Genomic DNA, 12,416 nt, shown 5'->3' on the forward strand with positions numbered 1-12,416 from the left:
TATATCTGAAATGTAAAAGTTCTGCTAAGTAATGATTAGAAATGTGTGGTTTATTATTTAGTCACACTCTTAAATAATCAGTCATATGGTTGTCTGCCGAGTGTATTGCATTCAATACAATAAGACAATCTAGTCTTTCCAAGTCTCTGCAGTCTGCACTGGCACTCACAATTGCGCGTGCAAACTGAATCTTACCAGATGGTTGAACCGCAATCGTCACATTGAGTGACTAATCCCTCAGTGTTGTTATAACACTCTCCTTCTCATAGCGTTTCCACTGTGCACCCATACTTGCCTATTAGGTGCCAACAGGATATTAATCTGCTGTGACTGATTTTCCATCTCAGGTGATGCGGCAGGCTGTTTATCAGGATGTTATAAAACATAAGCTGAAGTGGCGATCTTATGGTCATGTTAATGAAATGTTGTGCTGTCGTTCTTTCAGATGTGGTCAGCATTGAGAAGACCAGTGAGAACTTCAGGCTGATCTATGATGTCAAGGGACGCTTCACAGTTCACCGCATCACAAACGAGGAGGCCAAGGTGAGCTTAATATTCTTATACATGACAAGTAATGGATGGTATGACAGGATTACATCAGTTTAATTTGAGACTGCAGATTTTTTTGAGCTAATCCTTTTGTCCTGTTTTAGTACAAATTGTGCAAGGTGAGGAAAACCCTCATCGGCACAAAGGGAATCCCACATCTGGTGACCCATGACGCCCGCACCATCCGTTACCCTGATCCTCTGATCAAGGTCAACGACACCGTCCGCATTGACCTGGACACTGGCAAAATTACAGATTTCATCAAATTTGAGACAGGTTGGTGAGCATATAGTCTTAAACTATCGTATTTTCTTTTGTTTTGAGTTGCACATCACTTGTTGACTTTTTTTTTATTTTTTTCTGTGTGTAAATAGGCAACATGTGCATGGTGACCGGAGGTGCTAATTTGGGGCGTATTGGTGTGATCACCAATAGAGAGAAGCATCCTGGATCTTTTGATGTGGTGCATGTTAAAGACAGCACTGGCAACAGCTTTGCCACCAGACTCTCCAACATCTTCGTCATCGGCAAGGTAAGCACATTTAAGATTTAAAATTTTGCTCTCTGTTGTTTAATATGGGCTTTTAGCAAGCAGTTGACTTTTGAAGTCCTACATAAATGGCATCCTGAAAAACATTACCATTATATGCTAAGAGGTGTTTTTTTTGTTGTCATTTTTGCAGATTTAGAAAAAAAAACTTATTTTAGAGTATTTTAAGTTAATAGTTGTGCTAATACTATGTCTCTGTTATCAGGGCAATAAGCCATGGGTGTCCCTGCCTCGTGGAAAGGGTATCCGCCTGACCATTGCTGAGGAGAGAGACAAGAGACTGGCTGCCAAACAGAGCAGCAGCTAAGTCAACAGACTAGCAAATGCCTTGGTTTCAAATAAAAGGTTATTTACAACTACAGCGAATCTTGTCTTTTGTTGAAACCTATGAAGTGAAAAGACTAAAAGGGTGTTTTGTTGCAAATGCAGGTGCTCTGAAATATAATTGGTGATACCTTTTATTTGAATAAAATAAAAAGTATCTATTAGACTTGTCTCTATACCCACACTTGTGCTCTTGAGTGTGTGTACATGTGACAAGTGTGCAAGACTGCCCCAGATCTGATAAATGCCAGAGCTAAAAGCACACTAAATCCACACTATCCCTAATACTGCTTCATAGTGCTATTTGAGGCCCAGTGTATCCAATCATTCATCATTTTCAGGAACTTGGGTGCTCTGGAATAGCGTAATGTTAAGAAACTTTTCCAGTATTAATTTAATTTGATATCCTATATGATCTGGCAGCCACGTGTTGCATTTTTTTTTTTTATTGGTGCAGAGATGGGTTTCATGAAACTGACAACTCCCTTTTTATCACTTAATTCAAAGCATCACAAATACAAAATTGTGTAATCTGTTACATAGGGAGTACTCAACAGACATTTAGAAATACTGAAAATCTAGAAGGGTTCATGTCATTTTAGTACCCATATAGTAGGTGTTGGGATGGGCTCTTAGTTTAAGGTAAAGTATATTGTCCCAAGGGAGAAATGTATCTTGGGCTTAGAAGAAGAGGCCCCTGCATCACATAACTCACAATTAACACAAATGTATTGTCACAAAAATAAAGACCTTGTGTTAAGTCTCTTAATGGTATTTAATATCGTTATTGCAGATGAATGAATTACTAAACTGGCTTATTGGCAACATTTCACATTCTAGGATCAGATTGCGTGTTGTGTCATTTAGAATCTTGTGTGCCTCCCTCAGCACTCAGTTTTCATACATCGACTGGAGATTGAGTTGTGTTTTTTGGCCCATGATCTTAATGGCCGTTACTGCACTGCTAGGAATACCATACATCTATTCCACAGTGCAAGGTGTACTGTAAATAGTTTGAATGTCTGAATTAAATGGTTGTTTGTACTTGTACTGACATCTAGTGGTGTGGGTGTGGTACCACTTCAAAGTGAGCCTTTCACTTATTGGTGCCATTGTAGATATATATATATATACACCCACCCACCCCAATATTTCATTATGCACATTTTAATCCAGGTGTGTCTAGTCCTGTTCTTGGAGTTCTACCTTTTTATGCTCTAAATACATTAATATTAAATATCTGTCAATAACAGGATACATCTGTTCATGTATGCACGTCATATACATTTACTCTTTCTCATTTTTATTTATTTATTTTGAAGTACACACACCTGCTGTCTTCATGCATAGTTAAAACTCTTGGACCAAATACAGTAAATATGTTGAGTAAGAAAACAGTACTTCTTTAGCAGGTTTGATTAGGGCTGGAACTGAGCTTCGTAGGAGGATAGATCTCCAGGAACAGGATTGGGCACTGCTGTTGTAATTTAATATTTAGTTTAAAATATAGTAGGAATATAGATGAGGAAAAGCTGGATCTGAGAATATGGGTTTTTCAAGTGTCCTAATATTGTGTCGGAGTCCCCTACAACAGGTTTTAAATGCATCTAAGGTCAGAAAACATTGTAATTGTCTCAGAATATACATTTAATATTAGAGTCATTTGCCAATGATTTCGAAACGATTCGTTTCAAGCAAGTTCGGAGCAAACCCCTCCCTTCCATAAGCCTGCTCTGCTCTGATTGGTCAGCTGGCCAAACCTGTTGTGATTGGCACAGAAAGGAGTCCTTGAGCAAGTTAGCTAGGGCAGTGTTGCCGATTTAGCAATTTTGTTGCTAAATTTAACAACTTTTCAGACTACCCTAGCAACTTTTTCTTCCAAAAGCACCTAGCAACAAATTTAGCTATTTTTAAATTTAAGCAACTTTTGATAAGTGACTCGAATAATAAAAGGCACACATTTTCCATCTAAATTTCACAAAAAGTGAAAGAGCAGGTCATATGGTATTTTACAGTGTCCTAATATTGTGTTGGAGTCCCCTACAACAGGTTTAAATGCATCTAAGGTCAGAAAACATTGTAATTGTCTCAGAATATACATTTAATATTAGAGTCATTTGCCAATGATTTCGAAACGATTCGTTTCAAGCAAGTTCGGAGCAAACCCCTCCCTTCCATAAGCCTGCTCTGCTCTGATTGGTCAGCTGGCCAAACCTGTTGTGATTGGCACAGAAAGGAGTCCTTGAGCAAGTTAGCTAGGGCAGTGTTGCCGATTTAGCAATTTTGTTGCTAAATTTAACAACTTTTCAGACTACCCTAGCAACTTTTTCTTCCTAAAGCACCTAGCAACAAATTTTGCTATTTTTAAATTTAAGCAACTTTTGATGTGACTCGAATAATAAAAGGCACACATTTTCCATCTAAATTTCACAAAAAGAGGAAACCAAAGATACCTAGCAGTACACACATCACGTGAATTAAATTATTGCTATTTGGAATTGTTCAATTTGATGATGATGATAATTGAATAACTGTTCATTTATGACACACATTGTTGTACCTGTCTGCTTAAAACCATAATTGTTCAGAATGTGTAGTTTTACTAGTTTACTAGCTAATAAAAAAACTTGCAATCGTTCAAAAATGTGTAAGTGTTCAATAATTCAATGTTGTATATAAAAAAGTTATTTATATTTTAACATTATATTATGAATTTATATTATTTTACGAACAAATCTAAATTAACAAAAATATATTTTTTACTGAGCTTTGATGTGACAATAAACTAATTGGTCAGAGTGTGTAGTTTTACTAGTTCACTAGCTAATAAAAAAACTTGTAATCCTTCAAAAATGTGTAAGCGTTCGTTCAATAATTCAATGTTGTATATAACAAGTTATTTATATTTTAACATTATATTATGAATTTATATTATTTTACGAACAAATCTAAATTAACATAAAAATATATTTTTTACTGAGCTTTGATGTGACAATTTTTGTGTCGTGATTACGTAATGACGTCACAACGTCATTTAGCAACTTTTAGCAACAAATCGACCTTCCTTTAGCAACTTCCCCTGAAAATTAGTTGGCAACAGTGAGCGAGCGCTACCATTGACAAAGCACCTTTACATAGAACAATAATATAGTGCTCCAATCCATTCTTATAATAATGACATAAAATACAAAAACATTTATGCAAGCGAATCGTGCCCACAGCTAAAATTTAGCTGCTAAACTCAACACTTAAAACAATCATGGTGGATACATTAGCCGAGTGCTAACGTGACTAACTGATGAAGCAATACAGTTTGTGAACCAAAATATGTCTATACTGTAATGTTTGAAGAACGACAGACAAAAGACGGTCCGTCTTAACTTTTAATCAGAACACAGAACAGCTGTATCACAGGCGCACCAGCCTAACTCGCTCGTCGCTCCCGCTTTAAACCCTATAACTGCCAGTGCAGCAAAATAAACAGCAATTTCACAACGATTAAAGTCTGTGTGCTATACTACATTCTTTATTATTAAACGAAGTAATTAGAACAACGTCAGTCTACATTAATCGACACATTCTTAGGAAATAGTGGGTTCACAGCGAATTATCAGAAGTACTTCAGTAAAACAGTGATATCGTGCTTTACCTGGAAACCTAAAGCTGCACTAGGTATACATCACATATTAGCACAAAAACTTGATATTTTGAGAACTCAATTGAAAATGTACACATAACGTATCAATCGTACTTACAGGTTGTGGTTCGGAGAGCTTGGTAGTCCAAATTAAGAAGATTAGAAGCCAACGAAGATAAAAGCCAAGATAAGAGAAGCAGTCCTTGGTAAAATGACAAGCACACAACAAAAGGATTGAATTGTATTTCTGTGGTATCCTTGAACACAGCGTCTTCTCAACATGATGTAAACACATAACTAGCGGAAGTGTTTGTGGGCAGGTCAGACTGGGCAGTCAAGCGGGGATTATGCAAATGTGTTACCCAGTGACGTATACCGGTAACAGGCAGAAGATTCGAAAATATGACGACTCGTTAAGAAGATTCAGAATCGACTCTCTCTTTTGAGAGACAATATCTTTATTTATCATGCACTTTTTTGATTAACAACTTTGCAGATTGTTTTCATTTAAGGATAGCTACGTTATAAACTGCAAAAGAGATATTTTTCAAAAACCCATATGGCCTGCGCTTTAAAACTGAATAAAACAAACCATCATCTTTGATTAAAGATGAGCTTGCACATGCTCATTAGATTTATCTAAATCAAATAAGCAGGACAGTTTCAGCTCAGCAGTAAACATCAAGCATTTCTTAGCTTTGGCAGTGTTTGAATGAGTGGGTGTTTATAAACTAGAGAAAATATTTGTATATATGAATCTGCCTTTGGATTTGTTGATTCTGTGGTATGATCAGATTGGAACACACCTGTGTGTATGTTTTCCTCTTGTGCCACATAGCTGAGGCTCATCTCCAGAAGGCCATATGGGTCCTGCTGAGCTTCAGCCTGTTCCTCCTGCAGCCTTTGGCCTGCTGGTCCACAGCAGCACAGCACGGCTCACCTCAACACACATTGCAGGGGCTGTCTGCCAGAACGCAATACAAACTAAAAACACACAGGCTCTGGTGTCCTTGAGTTTAAACATTCTGCTGCATTTGAAAGCATAACCATCCTTCAACCACTCACCCGCCTCCCCGTCCTGATGGACTTCTGCTAGATACTTCTGTTATCTATGGAAGTCTGTTTCTTCCAAAAAATTGTTGGTAAGTCATAAAAGGTAAAAGTTATGAGATAAAAAGTCACTGTTGTGACACGAGTCGAAATTATGACAAAAAAATGAAGTTCTAAACGTAGGTTCAGGAGGAGCATAATCATTCAGTCCTGTCAATCATCATTACGAGTCTATAAAAGCAGCTCTCATTGCACCGTCCCAGTGTCAATTCTTTCGGCATCCCTCCACCTCCCCATCTCCTCCTCTATTTCTCTTATTCTCCCTCTAGGTAGTATCGCAATGGGGGGTTGAACTCTGCACTCAAGCCGAGCCTCAGGTTAGAGCCTCCATTAAGAACAGCAAGCCATGTTCGTTTACCATTAACCGTCAGGACTGGATGGGCAGGTGAACTCGTGAATTAAAAATGAGAAGTCTATTATCACATAAAACTTTGACTTTTTGACTTGGTTTCACATGATTTTGACCTTTTGTCTCTTAATTTTGACTTAATATGTCATATTTTTCCATCATAATTATGACATTGTCATAATTTAGACTTTTTATGTCATAATTATGATTTACCAAAGTGTGATTTTTTCCCTTTGTGGCAGAAATAGGCTTCTGTCGTCATCACGCATTCAAAGATGGAAATAAAATTATTACATAAAGTCAAAATTATGACAAAAGTAATTTTGACATGTTACTTGTTATTATGACTTAGTATCTAATGATTTTCATAAATGATTATCTCATAATTGAGAAATTTCATAACTTTTTGGGCTTCCATAGTCATTGCACATTTATAAGATGAAAATAAATCACTTAAATCACATCGAACTTTAGGTCAGATTTGAAGCATTTCCTCATTTATCACCCAGTATCTGCTTCGCTATCGTAAGTTAATAAGAGTCTGCATGGCTACCGCTATCCCATGGATCTGATTGCAAAAATATAATATTAAGAAAATGAAATGTGAGCCTTGCCAGGCTACCTCACTCCCTCAAATCAAACTTGGCAGAAACAGTCTATCGCAGGAGACATGAAAAGAACCCAGGAACAGAAGAGTAGAAAATAGTCCTTTCAACGAAACGAGGGGGAGGAGGTTTGCCATGAAGAAAGGGTCCACCAGGAGTGGTTCCTGTCATGCACTTGGGCCATGTGGAGTGGGGTGGGGAACCAGGAACAATGAAGACAGTCATACAGTGAGGCAAAACAAGACCCAGATGTTTCCAATCAATTCCCTGTATGAGATAAGGTTTCACATGAAGCCATGGAGAAACTTGCCTGATAAGATTATAAAACATGGAGGACTCTCAGCCTCTCCCCTCCTCTCCTCATCATTTTGACTTCACTGTGACTGCACACTCTCTCTCGCCGTCCAGTGTGGAAAGACTGGATGAACAAAACATCTAGGTGAGCCAAGTTCTGGTTCAGGGTGGGGGAGCGCACACACACACACACACACACACACACACTAGACCAGATGTGTATTTAGGGATGGGCAAATGCAAGGTTAGAATATGGGTTTTTATCACACTCATTGTTCTTAGTCCTGTTGGAGTCACTTTTAAACCCTTATTTTTGTGAGCATGCGCAGAGCAAGGCTGCTTTCTGAACGCACAGTTGAGTTTTCGTGAAAGATTCAGCTCATAGGGTCTTGTTGCACACGAGTGGGTGAGGTCTCTCCGGCGCAGTTCATGGGAGTTTTGAGCTGTGATTTGCAGTGATCTAGTGTGAACTGGAGCGCTGCAGAGCTCCTCACAGTGGACAGTCAATTACAACGCATAAAATGCCTCCACTGTACGCGCAATCCCGAGCAAGAGTCTCCGCCAACACTCTTCAGCGCTGGCGAAACACGCACTTTTAAAGGGAGTTGACCGTAACAGCAGAAAAGATGCCCTTCTGCAAGAGGACCATAGTCCCTAAAGATGTGTGCAAGAGCGGCGGCAAGAGTCGCGGTGCGATGTTCACGGATCTGGTGGATGTGTGCGGCTTGACTCTGTGCGCGGTGCTCCGGCAGCTGTCGGATTTATCCCGTCAGTCAGTGAGCATCCTGGAGGAGCTGGAGGGAGAGCTCGCCTCCATCTGCTACCGCTCCGGAGCTCTGGAGAATAAACTTCTCAGCCTGCAGAAGCACATCTCAGCCCTGGCCACCAAACCGCCGGTCAAAAGTAGGAACTTTTCAGTACTTTACACGCTCTTGCTGACTTACAGATGTTTGTGGTTGACTTGTTTACTCACTTTGCTAATCGTCAAGTTCAAGGTCTTCTTTACTCGTGTTTACATTCACCAAACAACATCGCGCGCAACTATGTAAACAAAACACCACTTGACTTTCATTCTTGGGCTGCTGAGCATATTTTGAGAACAATAACGTCTTTATTCATTCTATAGATATTGTGTTCAGTCTCTAAATGTAGCTGTTTCTTCTCTGGCTGCAAATATGTAGAGATGGAGGGAAGATGGTCCTTTTGTTCAAAAGATGAAGCTAGTTTTTAGTTCTAAAAAAAATTAAGTGCAAAGTCACTCAATAATAACAATCAAGAATTTTACCATTGTGGTTCTAGGGATCCTAGGGGTCAAATTTGACCCATATTAAAAACTATTTAACAGGTCAACAGGTGTGTTTTTATTTGGTGCCAAGGAATATGATATGATATGTTATTCAAATATGATTTTAATATCAAATATTGATGGAGTCAGTAACACCATCTGACAAATAAGAGGATGAAATGTTAAAGAATTGTGGAACAATTTCTGCAAAAGGTGTCAGGTTTCCTGGTTAATCACTCTTAGTATTTCATAATAGCTCACATATTTTATATCAGCTTCTATATTATTTTGCTATTAGTTATTAAACATTGTATACAGAGCTGCAGCTTTATGAGCTTTTTATGAATTAACCTCCAGTGTAACTCAATCAATCGCTATGAACTCATCAAAGCAAAAAAAATAAATAAAAAATCCATTCCTCCTCATATGCTGAACAGTTTGTTGCAGTGCTGCAGGTGTTTAGGAAAGTGCTGTAGTTGCTTTTTTTTCTTGTAGTCTAGTGTTTTAGGAGAAAATTACAGCTCCATTGTATCCCATCATAAAGAACAGTATGTCATAATGTGTCACCTTCGAAATAAAATTAGAAAATTTGATCCAAACGATTAAAAGTCATAACTTGTTCTTCAAATGCATGATGAATTTGACATCTAAAGACCACTGACAAAACTTGTATTGCTTTTATTGTGCTGTATAGTCTTTTTGCCATTTTGTTTAATGTAATTTTATGACCATTACCAGGTTAGTACTAACAATAACTGTTGTAACTGTGGAGTTTGGGAAACTATGGTTACCATGATGCATTTATGTAAGAGAATAGAATCAGCTCTAGTATCTTTTTGTAGATTCATTTGTGACGTGTGCTGTCAGTTTTTACTATTATTACTGCCAATGTATCTAGGCTGCGTTGGCGAGGGAGAAAGATGGCGTAAAATTGCTATTGCCACAAACGTATAGTGAACAAACAAGAGATGGTCTTGTTTAAACAGAACAAATCAGTGTCAGTAGAAGTCATTTGACAGCTATTCAAGTATTAGGGTAATGACCAACACATTCACATCTTAATGAACAGTAAACAAATACTCGTCCATTCCACAAAGACTGTTTATTACCAACGCATTCACACTTGGCTTTGTGTTTAACGTTCACATTATAATCTGTTGTTTTTAAATCTTTCCCATTTGCATTTGAGACGCATTTGGCATCTACTCCCCCTGACACCTCCCACACTGCTCTGTGCACTGAAACTAGATAAACCTGGCCAACTTTCACCATCTGAAGATGCGCAGAATATTTCCTCCATCCATTTCCTTTGTCTTATCAGGGAAAGCCTCTCTTATTGTTTAGCTTAACCCTGAGCCCGGCACGTTTGACAGAGTGCTGGAGTGGTTCTTTTCCTCTGTCCTTATCAATTTACAGTGGCAGACCACTGTAGAAATAAAGCGTGGAGATTATCCTCTAAGTTCAGCAGGAGATCACTGGTACTGTATTTGTTTAATACCGTAATCGTGAAGCATTAGCCGCTTGAACATCCGCCATGCTTTGACATGTGGAAGATAAATGATGTGGATCTCTGTATGCAGCGGATTCTTTGGCTGGGAACTCTTCTCCACTGCGGTGTGGGGACCGAGGTCAGGTCCCTCTGGAGACTGTTTGATGGGGACAGGAGGTGAAGAAGCAGACTGGAGGCTTGTTTTTACAGTTACTGAACCAGGGACAGTTTTGCAGTTGCATTAAAACTGACAGTTGATTCAGCTCTTCCTGAATGTCAGTCAACTCCAGCGATTACTGCCTCATTCCTCAGGCATTCACGTGAAGGTCACAAGACCAAGTCAAGTATGTGTGTGTTTAGGCAGAAGACAGAAGCATCAAGTGGTTATTTAAGGAGTTCTGATCCTTAAACCTTTTCGCTCTCTTTTTTTAGTTAAGTTTTAGGGCTTAATTTGATAGGACATTTGAGGAGAGATTGGGATCGGGAAAAGACGGAAGTTCTGGGACTCAAACTTGTGTTGCCTGGAGGCTATGGCTCCAGCTCTTTAACCTTTTCTTTTCTACATTGTGGTGTAGATACGCTTTATCTCTGAGTTTTTATATTAGAGATGCATAATGAATCGGGAATCCCAACAATATAAGAGATTTAAAAATTTTTTTTTTTTTTTAAATCTATCAGTATTGGCCGATGTTGGACATTTGATTGTGATTGCTCTTTCTCTCATTTTTACATTTTGATTACATTTGCCATCATCTAACTCTCATTTAAATCGAAAACAAATCCCTAATAATTTAAAAGCACAATCAAATGTAGTCTTAAGGAAATCAAATTAAATAATTGATGTACGTTTTCATACTGTACTTTATCTTACTTTGCAATGCAGAAGTTATTTTCTGTAAATGATAGTGGTTATTTAAGGAGTTCTGATCCTTAAACCTTTTCGCTCTCTTTTTTTAGTTAAGTTTTAGGGCTTAATTTGATAGGACATTTGAGGAGAGATTGGGATCGGGAAAAGACGGAAGTTCTGGGACTCAAACTTGTGTTGCCTGGAGGCTATGGCTCCAGCTCTTTAACCTTTTCTTTTCTACATTGTGGTGTAGATACGCTTTATCTCTGAGTTTTTATATTAGAGATGCATAATGAATCGGGAATCCCAACAATATAAGATAATTTTTTTTTTTTTTTTAATCTATCAGTATTGGCCGATGTTGGACATTTGATTGTGATTGCTCTTTCTCTCATTTTTACATTTTGATTACATTTGCCGTCATCTAACTCTCATTTAAATCGAAAAAAAATCCCTAATAATTTAAAAGCACAATCAAATGTAGTCTTAAGGAAATCAAATTAAATAATTGATGTACGTTTTCATACTGTACTTTATCTTACTTTGCAATGCAGAAGTTATTTTCTGTAAATGAGTCATTGGCCAATCAAAACATTTGTGTTCCAATCTAGTGTGTTTATGATTCCGACAATGAATTAAAATAATATGATAAGAATATTATAACATAACATATGCATAATATATATTATATGCATAACAGACAGCAAAAATAACTGGAAGTGGTAGAATCCACACCCACTCTTACATTACAAATTAGGCCTAGTTGCATTTAAAGTGATTGATTTTAGTTATTCATTTGTAATTTTACCATAAAAATAATTATCAGCTTATTGGTATGATTTCATTTATTTATTCATTTTATATACATGCATTGCATTGTATCCCTGCTGGCAAGTGTTTAGTATCTGTAAGCTCATTGTTTGATGTCCATTAATAGACTGTTCTTCCCAAGCACCGCCAATAAGCAAATCGGAAATTCTTAAAATGTACTTTTAAATGAATAAACTTGATTTATTCTGATCTTTTTGAGTTCGTCTCCCTTGCTAGAGAGTTCCATATATCTGTAAATGGTTATGTGCAAAGTGTCATGAATCTGGTGCAGATTATGGATGTAAATCTTGAAGTGACTTTCATATTAATGTTTGAAGATTTATATAGAGAGAATATCCCTGACTTTTAGAGGCAAAGTGTGAAGAATGCTCTGAACTGAGCGAAGCCATTGCTTTTTTCAGCGGCTTTGATAGTCTGCAAGATTAACTGGAATTTTAATAAGAGAACAGACAGCAAAAATAACTGGAAGTGGTAGAATCCACACCCACTCTTACATTACAAATTAGGCCTAGTTGCATTTAAAGTGATTGATTTTAGTTATTCATT

The 12,416-nt window shown here is 37.7% G+C and overlaps 2 protein-coding genes across 3 annotated transcripts in view; both read left to right on the forward strand.

Annotated features, from left to right (window-relative positions):
- rps4x (ribosomal protein S4 X-linked) overlaps window positions 1-1,414 on the forward strand; it is a 7,482-nt gene extending 6,068 nt beyond the window's left edge. Inside the window, exons 4-7 of the mRNA XM_016287210.1 lie at window positions 446-543; window positions 654-825; window positions 924-1,081; window positions 1,305-1,414. Coding sequence (XP_016142696.1) covers window positions 446-543; window positions 654-825; window positions 924-1,081; window positions 1,305-1,406 — 530 coding nt within the window. The 3' untranslated portion in view covers window positions 1,407-1,414. The remainder of the gene's footprint in view (window positions 1-445; window positions 544-653; window positions 826-923; window positions 1,082-1,304) is intronic.
- Window positions 1,415-7,802: 6,388 nt separating this feature from the next.
- Window positions 7,803-12,416, forward strand: part of LOC107596469 (NHS-like protein 2) — a 105,391-nt gene continuing 100,777 nt past the window's right edge. For both annotated transcript variants that reach the window (XM_016287211.1, XM_016287212.1), the window contains exon 1: window positions 7,803-8,321. In XM_016287211.1, coding sequence (XP_016142697.1) covers window positions 8,045-8,321 — 277 coding nt within the window. In that variant the 5' untranslated portion in view covers window positions 7,803-8,044. The remainder of the gene's footprint in view (window positions 8,322-12,416) is intronic.

This window comes from Sinocyclocheilus grahami, unplaced genomic scaffold, assembly GCF_001515645.1.
Source record: "Sinocyclocheilus grahami isolate Dianchi unplaced genomic scaffold, SAMN03320097.WGS_v1.1 scaffold219.1, whole genome shotgun sequence".
Classification (NCBI taxonomy): Eukaryota; Metazoa; Chordata; class Actinopteri; order Cypriniformes; family Cyprinidae; genus Sinocyclocheilus; species Sinocyclocheilus grahami.